The sequence below is a fragment of the Vipera berus genome (genome assembly GCF_964194415.1).
Source record: "Vipera berus genome assembly, chromosome: 2".
NCBI classification, from domain to species: Eukaryota; Metazoa; Chordata; class Lepidosauria; order Squamata; family Viperidae; genus Vipera; species Vipera berus.
In genome coordinates, this window is record NC_138203.1 from 215,322,395 (window position 1) to 215,340,867 (window position 18,473).

Below are 18,473 nucleotides of genomic sequence, written 5' to 3' on the forward strand. Positions count from 1 at the left end.
ACTGATTGAAACAACTTTTCCATTTCCTGTTTTCTCATTTGTGTTGTTTATGAGTAAGCCCCAAATTTTAAATTCTGGAGAGGGTTCCTTTGCTCTTTGGTCACAATGTGTTGCACAAATATGGTAACATGTATTTTTTTCTTTTATAAAGGACTGCAGTGTTTTAATTTTATTGTAACTTAGTTTAGCCTTAAATCAGTTGTAGAGCCACGTTGTTATAAGAAAATAAAATTAAATACATTTTCTATGTAAATAAAATTCCATAAATTTTAAACAACGAAGCAAAGCCATTGGGGGTGTGAGTCAAAATACCCTTTGCCAAGATATTGTCTAATCATTCTTTACTTTTATAATGCTGATAAAGGTTGATCCCCAAAGTCTAGCAAATGAGACAGTGAAGAAAATAGTCCAGATTAGATTAAAATGGTTTTGACTTCTTTGAACTTTTGAAATAACTGAGCCGCTCACAATATGAATCAAATTAACTTGAATTTAATGCAAGCCAGAGTTCCTATAAAAGGGATAAAGAACTACAGCTGTCAACTCTTGTGAAAGGTCACAGAAAAAAAATATTGCACCATGTTTTCCATTCTTACCTTTTAGGAAGGGTGCTAGGGGATATCTTAAAACAAGTAGGACATTTAAAATTTTGTTCTGTATGTAAGGGCATTTTGCAACTTGTAAGATATATAATAAAGCTAACCCAGGATTTTTTTTTAAAAAAACATAGTTATCTGACTGAAATAAACCATAGCTATCTGATTTACACATAATACATTACAGCTAGGCCATAAGATTGACTTTATATAATCACAATAACTCAAGAACAAAAAAAAATTACTTTCAAGCTTAGCATTACATTTGAACCTATCCTTTTTACACATTCCCTATTATTATCAGCGGGGCTTTGGAGAATCAAATCTAAATCTACATACTTGATCACCCCATTCTACTAGTATATACTAGAGTTATATTTATTTGTCACTTTGTATCCCTCCATCTACTTTCATTGTGTCCCTCATTTCCTAACATTGTTAAATATGTTTCAATGTTTATAGATAAAAGGGATTGATATCAGAACATGTAAATTAAGGGGGTAGCCTTTTGAACATGTCTGTTTTCTAGAACTTGTTTGTGATGATAAGAACATCATTGCTGAAAAGCGCTTCTCCTTAGTAACCAGTATGTTCTCCAGCATGATCGATGGAGAATCCACAATAGCTGGGAACTCTGGTATGCTTCAGAGGTGTATTGGACTAAAGCTATAGTATAGTATTAATATTTATGATTGTCTTATGTGTTTGCCAAATTATAACTTCGATACTTAATGCTCTTACTTAATTAAATGCACTGCCTGGATCCTAAATAATGCTTACTCAGTGGCAGCTTCTTCTCAGCGGGCTATCAGATTGGCTGCAAATACCTAGATGATGATCGGATGGCAAGAATGGGTTAGAGCTTTCTTTACTACAATCTAGTGGTCATCTGGAGTTTTTGATTCCCATGTCCAGTTCTCAACTTCTCTGTACCTGCACAAAAATGTCTCCATATGCACTTTGTTCATGTCATATCTTCTCCAGTATTATTAACTGCTTTCTCAAAGAATGTTTGTTTGTTAGCAGTATGTGGAATTTTTACCACCAGTGAGTGACATTTCGATTATAAGAAAATTGCACATTTCTTTAGGATAAACATAGCTTTGCTGTTGGGACCCCTTTTATTTTCATAACCATGAAAATATCAAGTCACAGAATTTTAAGTTTGGAAGATAACCTTTATGAATTATTCAGGTGGCTACAAGTTACCATAGCTTTTTAGAGCATAATGATAAGGAGAGTAGTATACAAGTTCAGAACAGAAATCAAGCTAATGTCAGCACCTTTGCCTGTCGAATGGGTAGGTTTGAGATAGGATATGGGGATAAGATACAAGAAGCCAGAGGCTTGGTTGGATGAAGCAGTGTTCCTCTTGGAGTATTCCTCCTAGCAGAAAAAAGAGGACCCATCCCTGCCAGCCTTCTCTTTGGGGACTGATCCCAGTACCATCTCTTTCCTTGTCCTGAGTTCTCTACTCTGTAGAACACTTTTTCAGATTTCACAGAGGCTCTAAATTAGTCCAAGATACTACCAAGCCCCTGATTCCCTCCCCCCCCCCAGTTTTTTCCAATCGCACACCGAATTAATTAAAAGCCAGTTACAAAACAGTCCTGGTCCAATCTGTAGCATTAACGTTTGAACAATTTAAAACACTATAGAAGTCCTACTCTTGCAGAAGGAACTTGTTTGTAACTGATTTGTGGCCATACTTCCATTTTTTAAAAAAAATGAAAATTCTTTAATCCACATTAATAAATAAAACCAGGAAGGGGACACCATTGTGACCATTGAATGCCATATCAGTTCAATAGGGCAGTGTTTTTCAACCTTTTTTGGGCAAAGGCACACTTGTTTCATGAAAAAAATCACGAGGCACTCCACCATTAGAAAATGTTAAAAAATTTAACCGTTAATGGTTCCTGAAAATTTTACCATTAATGGTTCCTGAAACCATAAAAGAAAATAATTCTTCTCACCAGTAATTTTCGAGCACTTCTGGGAGTTGAAGTCCATGAGTCATAAAAGAGCCAAGGTTGCCTACCCCTGCTTTAAGGCCAAGCAGAGGGAAGTTAAGAGAGGTTCCTTTTCGTTATAAACAGAAATACTGTATCTTCCCAAACAGCCCTGAGAACAAGGAAGCCCTAGTTTGCTAGCTAATCATTTAAAAAAAAAATCTAATGTAATCATTTATCATTATTATGGCGGCCTAAAGCTTTATTAGCGCTTGCGGGCGCTAATGTCATCCCGAAGCCCATCCGCCTTTCTCGGCCAGAAAAAAGTCGGCCTGGGGAAACGGAGACCATCTCCCCCTTTCCCCCCCACCACTTTCTCCCGCCCTTTTCTTCAGCGCTGAATGGGAAAGGAGGTCGATGACGTCTTCCGCCACCAGGGAAGGATTCGAGCAGAGTTCGGAGAAGCCTCGAACGATCCCACCGCCTCGCCCGATCCGTCGCGGCCGTCCTCCAGGGGGTGTTGTGGTAGTGAGCAACGGCGCCCCCTCCCCTTTTCTCCCCGGGAGCTCGAGAGAGAGTTGGGCAGAGAGGAAGGTGGCTGCAAGGCGAGAGATGCAAACAACTTTTTTTTTTTTGCTTCCAGCGAGTTGCGGGCACCCGGCCCCGCCGTCTGCGGGACTTGTAACTTGAGCCTGCAAAACTGACTGGAGCGCGGCGCTGCGAGGCGAGAGGGAGCTGAAAGCAGCCTGGGCAGCGGAGAGACCGAACTGAAAAGCCCGCTCGGGGAGGCAACGGCGGCGGGGAGTGGGGTGCTTCCTTTCCCCGGGTCCTAGGCTCACCCCAACGCTGGGCAAGCCGGCAATGGGTAGGAGAGAAAGCTCGTGAACCTCCGGCGAACTTTTCCCCTCCAACGTGCAGGGCAGGCGGAGCGGGGCAGGCGGATGGAGGATGCGCTCTGCCCGGCGAGCTGTCTAAGAAGAAGGAGGCGGCGGCGAAGGTGGCGGCGGCGGTGAGGGAAGCACCGGGGAGGACGACGATGAAGCAGCAGCAGCAGCTGCTGCAACTGCAACTGCCGGCCTCGCCGCCTCCGAAGCACTACGGTGCGGGCTGTCTGGAGCCCCGGTCTCATGTGGCCCCGGCTTCTTCGGGCGGACATTTTTTTTAAAAATCTTTCGAATTTTTCCCACGGCACACCAGGCAACATCTCGCGGCACACTAGTGTGCCGCGGAACAGTGGTTGAAAAACACTGCAATAGGGGGCTACAGAGTGTGGTATTTTCTCTCCTCTCTAATGAGCAAGGAAAATCAGTTAATGAGAAAAAGAGAAAGCTATAGGAATAATATTCCCTGTAGATAATACACAGTATTAATTTATGCAAACATCAATTATTGGTGCTTTCAATAAGCTCAGCGGAGCTGAAAACCAGTTTAACGTGCATTATGAAGTACTTTTTGAACATGTGCAATAATTATAGCTATGGATAGGTGGGCTATTTCAAAAGAAAGTTTTTGGCTAGGCTTGATTTTTTAATTTCTGCCATGAGTTCATATTTTAATCTTGTATTAATGTCATAATTTTATCTAGTATAGGAGAATTCCAAACACATTAGAATGGTACCTGTGTGTGATTTTTAAGTGAACATATTTTCAAATGTGTTGGGGAGAATACGTTGGATATATAATGGAACTTGAAGGGTAGTATGTGTCTGTGTGCATTAAATATATAGCTAATTCTCAACTATGATGTAATTGCTATAGGGAATTACATTTTGGATCAGCAAATTGTTTATAGAGATTTGCATGGTTAGATTCTGTTCAAAAATTGCAGCTAACCAAGGAAGTATTGTGTTACTTATGTGGTTCATTTGCTCTGGAATTTGAGGTGAGGCCATAATTAATACATTTTCAATCTTGGCTTACCAATTATAGTCATATTTATGTCCTACATACTAGCTGCTGTAAAATTCCAAGTAAAGTAAAATTTAGCTTTGATTTGGGAAGGCATAGAAGATAAAACCATTCTCCCATGGTAAGTCAAAATTTAGAAGAACTCTAGTCTCATATGAAGAAGCAAGCCTATTGGTACATGTTGTTTAATTGCTCCCACTCAGCTTTTCTTGGTATTTGATGCTTCTAGCCAACTCGAGAACTAAAAAATGTCAGCTAGGAAACAACAGATAAGCAATTAAGAAGACGACTAATTGGAAATTAGTGGTACAGTACTCTTGTCAAGAATTGAAATGGGACCTGGAAGTATTTATAGACAGTTAAGGTCATCTAGAAGCAATGAATAACATGTTAGTTTAAGTATGATGAAAATTAAGATAGGGGATAATCCTACACTAATTAAAGCAATAAACTCTCATTCCCTATTGAATAAAAGAAGTGACAACAGAGTTAAATCAGATTCAAAAGATACAGAGATAAAAAGAAGAACCTTTAACCAATTGTTCTGTGTTACCGGTAGTCCTTGTTTAGCTACTACTGTTGGGACCTGCACCTTGGTCATTAAACAAAGAAGTCACTAAGTGAAACAACGATTGTGTCTATGATCTTACTTCAGCTTTCTTTTGCTTTACAGACCTGTGAAGGTCATAAATGCACAAATTGGTTGTAAAGCTACTTTTTCATTGTAGCCATAACTTCCAAACAGTTGCTGAAGAAGGATTAACTCTATTCAATAGGACAAACCAGAGGAAATGGTCAGTGTAATGTGATCTTTTGGGTTACTGCAATTTCTCACTTAGTGATTGTTGCAGTCTTTAAAAAAATACTAAAATTGATAAAGGGTTTTCCCCCCCCCGTGAAAGGCTATATCATAGACCGATACTTTGTATAATCTCCCACTTAAGGCTAGCTATTTCAGTAGGAACATCTTTTTTCTGAATTGTTTGTATTTCTAATTAAAACTCAAGTACTATATTTCTGTTGGTTGAGGAAGAACTATTATGTAAAGGAATTCCATTAAACATTCCAAATTGTAGCTACTTGTTAACTTTTTCCAATGTATATTTTCCTGGCACGCTGGGTTACAACTCCCCAGCCAGCATAATCATTTAGCAAGCAAAGATGATAAGAGCTGTTGGCGAGGACCCCAGTACAGGCTAGTAGAATGTTTGGATTAGCCATAATTTCTGAATCCTAAGGAATTTGTATGTTTGGAGGTAACATGCTATGTCTTCTACAAGATTAGAGAAGAAATAAGGAGTGTGCAGTACAAAGTTGACTCAGAATTAGCTCCCATTAAAATTCATTATTTACTTTAAGCCTTGTAACATAGAATTGCAGCTGAATACTCGCATGCTCTTCATATTAGAATAGGATGAGCAGATACAAAAAAAAGTTTGTGCTTCAGTTATCCTTTGCAAATTTAATCTTCTGAAATTTTCTCTACACAACTGTTAAAGAAGAAGAAACTTAGTTCTCCTTCACTTGTAATTTAGCTACCTGAATATGAGTAATTTCTATGAGGGATATGAGATCTAATTTTTCTACTTGACAGAAATCTTGCTAGGCCATTATATGACTATTATATTTTCAAGCTATGATTAAAACAAGCCACAACTCAGCATAAAATAGCAAGTCACAGTGACCCAGTTCACAAAATGCAGAGAAGGAATGGCCATCTTTTTGGCTTGTGACCCCTAGGAATTTTGAAAGCCTACTGTGGATTATGTCATAAAAGACTTTGTAATAAAAGATTGTTTATTCAAGAATGGCTGCTGCACTGGCTCTGTTAGTCATAAATATTTGTTTATAAGATAATAAACTGGTGAAGTTATTCTTCATGATTTATGTTGTTAGATAACCCATGCACAAAAATAAGTGAGAAATAATGAACAAAAGAAATTAAAACAGTAGATCAGGGGTCTCCAACCTTGGCAACTTTAAGATCTGTGGACTTCAACTCCCAGAAGGCTGGGGAATTCTGGGAGTTGAAGTCCACAAATCTTAAAAGTTGCCAAGGTTGAGGACCTCTGCGCTAGATTAAACATTAACATTAGATTTTAAAAATGGAAGTATAGCTAAATCTTGTTTATACCGGCTCCACTAACTACACTTCTCCATAACTTTCTATCCTTTCTATTTTTATATCATCACATCCTACACAGCCTTTTGTACTTAACTACTTCACTTTGAGGTCTCTTCAACTGGCCCGGAATGCACTGGTGTGGGCAGGTGCTCATTATGTCTCAGTATGCCCATATAACACCTCTGCTTCAGGAACGGCATTGGTTGCCAGTTTGTTTCCAGGTACAATTCAAAGTGCTTGTTGCTACCTTTAAGAACCTACATGACAGAGGGCTGGAAGGACCACTTGCTCCCATGGCATCTACCCAGCTGATCTGATCCGGCAGGGTTGGCACACTCCAGGTTCCTTTCATTAAACAATGCAGTCTATCAGGACCCGAGAAGCATGCCTTCCTGATAGCACCAGACCTGTGGAATGATTTGAAGGGCCTCCACCCTACTGCTATTTCAAAGGATCCCAAAGACCTGGCTCTTTATCCAGACGTTTAGTGGGCGTGACTGAAGTCTCCCTTCTTTTTTGTTCCCATTTGGGTTTATTATCTCTGCCATCTTTACTCTTTTTTTTGAGTCCTATTGAGTCCTTCCCAAGGGCCTGCAATAGTCAGATGTTGTTTGATGATGTTAAAGGTATCATCTCAGGAAGTAAGCTGTTTGAAGTAAAGCTGCCTTTTGATGACGATTTTGTTACTTGGTGGATCAGTGGGGCTGCAGTTGTTTTGGGATTGAACCCAAAAGGTGCCCATTCCTATTTGGTACTATCTTTGCTTTCTTTTCCCACAGTTGTTTTGCCTCCACTTGAGGGTCTTTGTATTTTGTAATTTTCCAATTGTTTCCCCTTTGCTTTGCAGGTACTGTAAAATCCACCATGCAGACTTTTTTGTGTTTCTTAACTGTAATTAATTCTGGGGTGTTACATGGCAGTGTGCTTATCTGTTTGAGTTCTAAAGTCCCAGAACATTTTAGCTTCTTCATTTTCTTTTATTTTCTCTATTTTGTGGTCTTACCAGTTCTTGATAAATGGTGATTCTTGCAGATACTCCAGTGCAGTATTGTTGCTACTTTGTCATTCCATTTGTCTGTGTGATCTTGCAGCATCTAACTAGCTGGTTCATTGTTTCTTCAGCTTCTTTGCAGAGATGGCGTTTGCTGTCTGTAGCTGACTTCTCAATTCTGGCGCTGCCTGCATTTGTTCTTAAGACTTGGGACTTGTGCAGTCAGAATGAGCCTCTCTGCATTTTCTTCAGTTTTCCTGCTGTTACCTATTGCTAGCTCTTGTTATTATCTACTTTGGCGGCAACTTTCTTAATGTACTGGCCATGTAATACTTTACATTGCTGTGTCTCCTTTCTGTTCTTCACCTGGTCTTTCTTTGTATGCCAGTTTGGTCTCTCTAATTCTCAGTTAAGCCTTCATGATCTAGTACAGACATGTCAAACACAAGGCCTGGGGGCCGGATCCGGCCCACAAAGTGGTTTCATGTGGCCCGCGAAGCCATCCTGGAAACAGTGAGGGAATGGCCCCCACTGCCTTGGCCCTGGCCCAGAGACCCTTCTGCCAGAGACCCTCAGATCTGTCCCACTCCTGCCCAGGCCCCCATAGGCACCCTTGATGTGAACGATGTAGTAGGCCAGTAGGCCATATGCACTCTAGCCAGGCCCACCCAGTACGCCCCGCCCACCCTGGCCATACCCACCCGGCCCCCTGAGGGCAACCGCAATGCTGATGCGGCCCTCAATGAAATTGAGTTTGACACCCCTGATCTAGTAGGTTCAGTGTTTCTTCATTGTCCTTCAGATATTATTCTAATGCCCTTTTTTCTTCTTCAACCGCCTGGTGTATTTGTAATGTTCTACTCCCACCTATGCTTTCCTGTAAGTAACACCTTTCAATATTGCTGCATGGGTGAAGGGCATTATTCACTGTCATTCTTTTTCTGGTCTTACTCATTGTGGCTTTTAGTTCTGTTTGACCCCAGACCACTATTGCAGATGTGTATCTAATGACTGGACTTACCCATATGTCAATTGCCTTGACGGTATTTCCTCCATTGTGTTTAGACTTTACAATCTTCTTCATTCTCATGATTTTTTCACCACTAACCACCTTCCTGACTTCAGTGTGCTTGTTGTCAGCTTGAAGGATGCACAAATATTTATACTGGCTGTCTTCATCTAGACTCTTGATATTATTTTATCTTTGGTTCTTTCAGTTTTTATTATTTCTCACCTGATAATGGTGAGGGCGGCACATTTGTCCATTCTAAACTCCATTGCAATATAAAATAATAGTTGATCTTTGCAGAAATATCTATTTCTGCTTCATTCTACTGTTATTTTTTCCTAATATTCTTAACTCACACTTTCACACAACGAAGTAGATAAAGCACACTTTGTCATGCAAAGCTTTGCTTCTTAAACATCACTTCATAACGGGCCACGTACTACTCATTGTTTTGCTGCCAGTATTTGCATAGCAACATATCCATTTTCCCATAATTAGTAAACTACCAAAGCATATTCATTTTTTAAATTTGCTTTGCGTTTTCATACAAAAGTAATACAGAATAATTTTCATTTTTTTGCCCAACGTGGCTACCTTTGTCTTTAATATATTAAGTCTAAATCCTTATTGCATTATATGGTCTATAAACTTTGCTATAAATTATCTAAATTTTTTGCCAACAGTAATGGCTAAAATGGATATCATCTGCATACTAAGCTAAACCTACATTGTGTTGCTAAACTCACTATGAACTATATTCTACACTACTACACTACAGGTAATCCTTGAATGACTGTTTGAAGATACAAAGGCACTGAAAAAAATGACTTATGACCATTTTTCACACTTATGACCATTGCAGCATCCCCATGGTCACATGATCAAAATTTGGCTGCTTGGCAGCTGACTCATATTTGTGATAGTGGCTGTGTCCCAGGGTCATGTGGTCCCCTTTTGCAACCTTCTAACAAGTAAAAGTCAATGAGGAAGCCAGATTCACTTGAAACTAACTTAACAATTGCAGTGATTCATTTAACAACTGTGGCAAGAAAGGTCATAAAATGGACAAAACTCACTTAACAAATGTCTCACTTAGCAACAGAAATTTTGGGTTTAACTGGTCAAGGATTATCTATGTAGTAGTATGTTGTAGTTCTATATTATTGCATTTTTCTAATATACTATACTAAACTAAACCTACATATGTCATCACAAGCGTTCCTTATATACTTGGTAGGTTTATATCCCATCTCATTTTTATAGCTCTAACAAACCTATGGAGTTGGGCTGTGAAAGGGCGGTTGCTCTAAATTCACCCAGACTCACCCTGTGAATTTCTATGGCTATTTCTATTACTTGCATCTAGATCTCCCCAATTCTCATCCTGCATTTTAGCCATTGCCCACCGTAGTTCTATTTTCTAAGAATGCTTACAAGCAGCTTTATCTTGGAAATATTGTAAAAATAAAGCTAGATTTTTCTGTTTCTGCATTGTGTTATGCTAGATTCCTAATTACTTTTTTAATTAAAAGAATCTTTTAAAAATGAATGGAACGTAAAGCCTGTTGAATCACAAGAGATATGTTTGTAGGTACATCATTACTTGTGGAAATTGCATTGCGCATTTGAAGAACCTTATATTGAATTATGCATTATGAATTTTAAAACACGATACGATCACATATTGCACTAAGCCAAAATAGGCAAGTACCGTCAGTGGTATATGATGCAGGCTAACTATCTAAAATATATAAATGAATATGAAACTAGTGTTGGAATTGTGAAAAGGAAGAGGGCTTTTTATCATGCATAGTGACTTGTGAAAAAGCAAAAAAGTGTAAATCCATACAATGATGCAGAAACTATTGCAGACTAATATGATGAAATCAGAATTACTATATTTCTACAGGATTTTATGGACAAGGAATTAAAAAAATAAAGTAAATTAATATTTTACATAGTAACTATGGCAATTGTTGTATTCAAAAACTTGGAAAACCAAAGAAATGCCTACAGTGAATTATAAAACTATCTGAACTTGCAAAAATGGCATAGCTGACCAATTTGGTCAAAGAATAAAATGACAAAGATTTTTTTGAAAACCTGGAAGGCACTATTTTATAATTTCTTTTTTTAATTTTTAATTTCTTTTTCATTTTCTCTTTTTTTTGTCTGCTTCTACCATATTGAAAAATTATTTTATGTACATACACACCCACACCCATGAAAGTACATAATTATGCAAACATCGCTATCCCATAAATACTTGAAATCAAGGTTTTTAACAGTGATCTCTTGAATTGACCGTATTAGCTGAATTTGCTCATGAAACTAAGCTATAATAGCAGGGTTGAATAATTTATGCAAAGCCATGATAGAGTTGATTTTAAAATTTTACATAGTGTGTTATGAGAATCTTTGCAAACATTAGCTCAAATGTGTTATGCCTGCTATAGTCATTCCTTAGTTGGTATTTCCTGTTAGATGTTATCCAAAACTTTCCTGTGTTCCACTAGAAATATCCAACATTTATAATTTCTCTCTTTTCCATCCTACCAGGCAAGAGGAGACTGCTTTTTCTTGTTGTCCAGCAAATAGTTTATAGAACTGTGCATTGGGGGGGCAGGGGGGGGGTTGTTACCGTATATTTACATAATCCTAACAGTGGAGTCAAATGAACATCCTTAACAAAGGAAATGTCTAGAATTGAAAGTAACAATCTTCCTTTGATATGCCAGTAGGAACAAGAAGATTGCCAGTAATGCTTGTGAACTTGTAAACAATAATTACAATATATGTACATGTTGACAGATGTTGCATAATATGCCAGAGTTGGTGAAGTGTTTTTATAATGCTTTTCAACAAATCAACTTCAGACTAGCAATTACTATTCTGCTAGGATCCCCCAGTAAAAAAACAAAATCCTTATGTTGAAATAATTATATATAAGCCTGGTCATAAACGTAGAAAATATATTATGTAAGGCAAAAGGGAAGACATCTCTTTCTCCAGACATTGATCAACGGCATCTTCTGGTTGCTAGAGTCAACATGACCGTTGGTGAGACATTCTGATACCTCTAATTCTTCATTCTGGAAGCCCCGATAGGTTCCCATGCTTACTGCAAATAGGACATAAAATGGTCTCATTTTCTAATTCTGATTTTGCTTATTTATTTGAAGCACATTTTTTTTCAGACTTAGGATAATTTGTTTTTTACATTCCAATCTCTGCTTTATGGCTATTGCTTTATTAAGCCAAAGACACAAAACCAGGCTTTAGAAATATTCTGATCTCTTTCCCAGCACGCAAGATTTCAGAGATGGAGAAAGAAGGAAGAGCAAGGGAAAATGCTTGAAGTCCACATCTGCAGGACCAGGTTTTAGATGAAGTCTAGTTAGAGGTTGAGGCTGCACATAATGCTGTGATAATATTAATATAAAGTAGCTTCTGAGGTTTCTGGAATTAAAAGAAGTAAACAAATTATTCCTGAAAATAGGAAGTTGATTGTATAGAAATCCCTTTATTCTTATGCAAAAGACAATGTTCTTTAGTGGTAAGAAACAAAAGGAAGGAAAATTAGTGGATAGTTTTGTGGTAACAAAGTTGGATCCTGGAAATAATTTTACCTAGTAGGAAATGCTTAAACTGTCTGCAAATTTGAAACGCATGTGAAAGCTTGTATACAGAGAGAGACTTTGATTCACACTTATAGCAAGCTATGCAAGCATTTTATTTGGATAAGCAAGTGATTTATCGTACTCTAGCTATAAACTAGGAACAAAGAGCAAATTAACCTTTGTCAGACACAGTTTTATAGCCTACGGTTGGTCCTCTTAATACGGACAGGAAGTCCCTCGAGAGTTCCAGACCGGCTCATGACTAGTGGTCATAAGAAGGAACAATTGCCTCACTTTGCGTCCAAATTCAAGCTAGAGACAATAACAGACTTGCATCCAAGCATCGACCTCTAGTGGCTGCTCAGCAAATAAAAGGCTTGTCCTCAGGCATGTGTAGAGTGCCCCCTCGTGGAAGGGGGTTGTTGCTATTATTACTACTATTATTTTACATTTATTGGTCACCCAACTCCAATTAACTGGGTTATACCTCTTCAGAGAATGCAGTATTATTCCTGCTTCAGATGGCATAACATTCCTTTTTCCATATATAATTTCCCTGCAATTATGCAGATGATTGCCATTAAAAATATTAATTACAGTTCAGAAATCTATATAAGTAATTAATTTATCATGGTCACATTGTAATATCCTAAAATGATAATTAAATTTCAGGGTTTATTATTTGCAGCCCAAGATCAAATCCCCCCCCAAAAGACCCAACCCCACAATAAATATAGTAAAATATTTTTTTAAGAACGAAGATCCTGAGATAATAATGAACAGCTAACAATAGCGTTTGGGAGGAACCAGATGGTTTCTAAGAGCTATAGCTGTTGGATAAAAATGTTGCAACTTTCTTAGAAGTTTCTGAAAAGTGGTCACCCAAAGGAAGGATAATGGTATTCTGGTCACAGTGACAATATTAAATGAATAGCAATTGGGAAAAGTAAGTTCAGTTGCCAGTGGGACGTTTTAACAGCACATGTGAAATAGATTCTATCTATTTGACTGAATAGAAACAAGCATGGCTTTTATATCGGAGAATTATTTCTACCAGTTGTTGCCATAATAGGTAATGTACCAATTACACCAGTTTAAAGGATATTATAGAATATTTTAAAAAAAAAATTCAGGGACAGTCCAGGGAAAGGAGGGAATCATTTTATAAAAGAGGTTGCATATCTAGATTGAGCATCTAATTTAACAGAAAAATAACACCAATAATTTAGTAGGTTAAGATGGAAGCTGTTATGATTACTGAACAGTGCAATCGTATGCATATCTTCTCAGAAGCAAATAACATTGGATTCGTTGCCCTTCAGATGGGTGAATATATGATATAAGGCTAAAATGGTAAATAAAATCCATATCAGCACTATAGACCTTGCAGCAGGATGAGCAACAAACAAATCTAATAAATAAATGTATTTATTTATTAAGTGAATCAGTTTAAGTGAAAGCCCAAGATGCATTTTTTGCATACATTACACTTATGCTGAATTTGATACATTGAATGCCTGTGAGTTCTTCATAGCAACACCCTTAGTTTCCCAAAGGATAAGTGGGGAGGCTTGGTTTTGATCATGGTATGTTTAAGTGGAAGGAATTTCTGTTTGGGTACATTATTTTTGATGTCTGCCACTTTGCTACCTCCTTTTACAATACTGTAGTGGTGAATCTTTAATACTTGAGCTGCCTTCTGATTTGTGTGTGCTGTGATCTGCTAAAAAGGCAGATTCTGGATCCAAGTCCTTGTTCCTTTCATGCTAATAAAAACTGTTTTTCTAACACTGTTCTAGTCTCCTTAAGGAAGATGTTACTAATAAAGCTCTATTAAGATACAAAGGGTCTCAGTGATCAAATATTTTGTGTCAGTAATAGAAGTAAGTTCCTTTCCCCATTTTTATTGGCAATATCATGGCTAAGACCTGAGCTCTTTCCTTTCAGAGGAGAGCAGAAATAACTAGTTAGGGTGTGTTCACAGATTTTAAAATGTTTAGTTGATAAGATTTATTTACCAAAATATCAATATTGGTGCCTTCTTTGATTTTCTTCTTTTCTTTGATTTTCTGGAATAAAATCTTGCAATATGTAATTTATAACATTAATGTTATATATGTATTACTTATAAACATAAATGTTATAAACAGCTAAAACATTTAACTCTATACAAAATTTTGTAATTAAGTCTACCTTGAAATGAAATACTCTTTTGACTATTTTAATTTCCAATTCGTATGGTGCACTTTCACAATGAGGAGGGATGAGAACTAATTCAGCAGCTGATTTGGTGTGATTTCTTGTTTTTCTTCAAAGGGCCGAACCAAGAAGAAACCTGCTCCAGTGAAATATGAAGCTGGAGATCTTGTATGGGCCAAGTTCAACAGACGCCCGTGGTGGCCCTGTAAAGTTTGTCATGATCCTGTATTAGATACGCATTCAAAAATGAAAGGTAATCTACTCATCCTGCATTGTACAATTTGGTATAATGAACATCATTCAGTTTGTGGCATTTTGTAAATGATTTATTTGCATGATCAATTGATAGGGAAGAAATAGAAACAACATTCCTAAGCTAGTCATACTTGTCATGAATAAGATTTTCTTAATGGGGAGAATGGAAGTAGAGAATATTTGTTACATAATGAAAGGGTTTGTTTTGAGAGTGGATCAAGTTCAGAACAGTCCAAATTTCCAAAGCACTCGAACGCCAGACAAAGGAACAACGGATGGAAACTAATCAAGGAGAGATTCAAGCTAGAAATAAGGAGAAATTTTCTGACAGGGAGGACAATTAACCAATGGAACAACTTTGCTTTCAGAAGTTGTGGGTGCTTCATCACTGGAGGCTTTCAAGAAGAGACTGGACAGCCACTTGTCAGAAATGGTATAGGGTCTCCTGCTTAAGCAGAGGGCTGAACTAGATGGCCTACAAGGTCCCTTCCAACTCTGTTATTATGTATTTCAAATAGCTGTTTTAAGGTCAAAATATTCTTGAACAGAATATTTCTATCTTCCTGTGTATTATGCATATGATTGCAGTCATGCAGCAAAATTTTAAACTGATCTATTTTGACTTTAGCTATTTATGCATTGGATTTTTTTTAAAAAAAATGCATGTGAAGATATTTATAACTATAATCCTATGCAGAACAATAGTTTTGGTTTTTTAAGTTCTTAAGAATTCTTCAAATGCAACTACTAAGGCATTTTTAAAGTGCATATCTTTAAAGTTTACAGTAGAAGGGGGCGGCAGAACAATCATAGTTAAGGGGATATTTTAAAAAATCTAATTGCAATACAGAGTATATACAGTCCTCAACTTAGTCGTTTAGCATCTGTTTGATGTTACAATGGAACTAAAAAAAGCAACTTATGACAGGTTCTCACACTTGCAACCATCATAGCATCCCTGTGGTCACATGATCAAAATTTGGCGGATGGCATGTATTTATGACAGTTGCAGTATCCCAGGATCACATGGTTGCCATTCGTGTTCTTCCCAGCTGCCTTCTGACAAGCAGAATCAGTGAGGGAAACCATATTTGCTTAATGATCATGCCACCTTTTAAAGAAGAATATTTGTAGCTCAGGGTTGAAATGAAGGGTTCTTGATGCTGTCTGAGCTTGGTTGTTTTCTGGCAGATGTTTCATTACCCAAACTAGGTAATGTCATCAGTGCAAGCGATGTATGTCATTAATGATACTATCTCCATTTGGGTAAATGTCTGTGGAGATTCTCAAATCATCCAGATCATGGTTGTCCCAAAGAACAGTAAGGTCCAGTTGCCTTTTGGAGAAAGCATCTTTGGGGTTTCATTTGGGTAATGTCTGCAAGAAAACAGCCAAGCTCAGGACCCCTCATAATAAACACCTTGCTTAGCAACAGAAGTTCCAGTCCCAGTTCTGGTCTTTACGTTGAGGACTATCTGTAAAGGAGATAAGGAAAAAGCTATCTCTTTACTCCTAGTTAAGTGTTATTAAAGAATAAGGCTAGGAAGGAGGAGGGAGGAGGACATACAGATATAGCCATCTAATAATCATGAAAAGGGGAGTGGGAAGGATAGAGATTCCTGGGATGGATGGTTTCATTCCCCCAATTGCAGCTCATTTTTTCTAAACCCTCCTCTCCCCACACAAATTCACCAATTGGAAAAGAAGACTCACTGTTTCCATTGGAAGGCATTTTTTTAAAAAATTAATGGCCACAAGGAAAGCGCAGTTTTCAAGATCTCTTGATGGACAAGGAAAAAAAGATTAACTTTGTCCTCCCTCCTGTCCCCAAAATGGTTTGCTCTACTGCACATAGGAATTAGAGATCCTCCGGTGTTGCTGAATACTGCTCTGTAGTCCTCCTCATTGGCCATGTTGAACTGCCAGGAGTTGTGGTTCAGTGGTTTCTGACCTTGCCTGGATTCACCACTTCTGGCTAATAGGTGCAGCTGAAGCTTAATATGGGGAACAAGGAAGCTCAGATGACCTGTGAGTGAACCACCGTAGACTGACTGCATCTTGCTCATGAAATAAAGCAGTAGCTATTGAGATGTATTTATTTATAAGATTTCTATTCTGCCTTTATTATTTTTAAAAAAAAATAATTCAAGGTGGCAAACACATACAATATTCCTTCCTCCAACAATTTTCTCCATAATAACAGCCATGTGATGTGGGTTTGGGCTGACCCAAACTCACCCAGCTGGTTGTCATGCCTAAAGTCACAGTCTCCTGTCTTTAGGCCAGCTCCTTAATCACTACCTCAAATTGGCTCTTTTAATTTCAGAGATAAGCAGCTTCAGTTAAAAATAAGCAGCCTCTAGCAACATTGAGATTGCTTTGGAGCAATCCTTAGGATATTTAAAGAGAGAAAGGCTTATTCGTTTGGTTTACTTCTTTTAACAGTGAACTTTGAAGCCACTAGGGAAAAAGTTGAAAGATATCAAAAGGTGCTGAGAATGGCGAAGTTTAATGGAACACATTTTTAAATATACAGAGAGTGAAATGGGTTCTTACATCCTACATGGGTGGTGGTGGTGGGGTTTATGGGTTCTTATATTTTGAAACTTTAATCATGCAAATTACCTGGAGTCATATTTATTAAGTTTGTTTGCTGCCCATCTTACTGCAAGGTGACTCGGCTGATTACAACAATTAGGAGTTAGGAGTTAGCTATATAAATTTGTTAAATAAAATAAAATAAAATAAATCACAGACAGGAAAAAAACATTGTTACTGGTCATTAAATGTTCTGGGGATGTATATTTGGAAAGTAATGTATTTCCCTTGAGCTCCTGATTCTAAAAGGAAAGCTGGCAGAAATCATGCAAATGACCCTCCTATAAGGAAATGAACCTTCCTTTTCAATAACTTGTTTTAGGCTCCATTTGCTAAACCTAAATTGGCAGTTTCAGGCTGTTCTTTTCTGAACTTAGTACAAAATGTAAATACAGCTAATTTTATTTCAATAGTTACTAACCGCAAGCCATATCGAGAGTATTATGTGGAAGTATTGGGTGATCCATCCGAAAGAGCCTGGGTGATAGGAAAAGCTATTGTGATTTTTGAAGGAAGACATCAGTTTGAAGAACTACCTGTCCTTCGGAGAAGAGGGAAACAAAAAGAGAAAGGTTACAGGCACAAGGTAAATCTCTTGTTCTCATGCCTCCTGTGTTTAGACTTCTTGCTCAAACATAGCACATATAAGTAAGGATTCAGCCAAAGTGAACTTTGTTGAAAGAAGCATAAATTGCAGTTGAAATGAAATCACTTATATAAAATACCTTATTGAAATTAGTAGGATCTCAGTTTTATTTTGGTTATGGCCATAATGTTTCAAGCTGTAATGATTGATATAATTTGAGACTTGAAACTTGTTAGTACAGTAATGTTTTATGTATTAGTATATTCACAGAGCTGCCTAAAATGGATTAGAAAATGACCTTTTTCCTTTTCTTTTTTAATAAACCGGTAGAACTGATAATTTAGATAACAGGTCACAATATTTGTAATGATGAAGCATTTGCATTTGAAGTGCAGGTATAGAATAAGATGACCAGGATGGGACTTATTTTAGAATAATGGTTCCAGTAAGAACTTGTTTATTTCTGGTTCCTAACTCTGCATTCCTTTTTCCAATTCTGAAGTGCTATTATTAACTCTCCAGGGGATTTGAAGTATTCCAGGCTGACCAATGGAGTCCTTAAAAATTCCATTAGGCTTCACTTAGAATCAGTATTAGTCAGGTTACCTGAATAATGCTGCTCAAATCTGCATTG

At 37.6% G+C, this 18,473-nt stretch overlaps 1 protein-coding gene across 1 annotated transcript in view; it reads left to right on the top strand.

Annotated features, from left to right (window-relative positions):
- The window catches only part of NSD1 (nuclear receptor binding SET domain protein 1), a 79,216-nt gene that overhangs the window by 15,447 nt on the left and 45,296 nt on the right, over positions 1–18,473 (top strand). The window contains exons 3-4 of the mRNA XM_081319994.1: positions 14,518–14,653; positions 17,667–17,839. Coding sequence (XP_081176120.1) covers positions 14,518–14,653; positions 17,667–17,839 — 309 coding nt within the window. The remainder of the gene's footprint in view (positions 1–14,517; positions 14,654–17,666; positions 17,840–18,473) is intronic.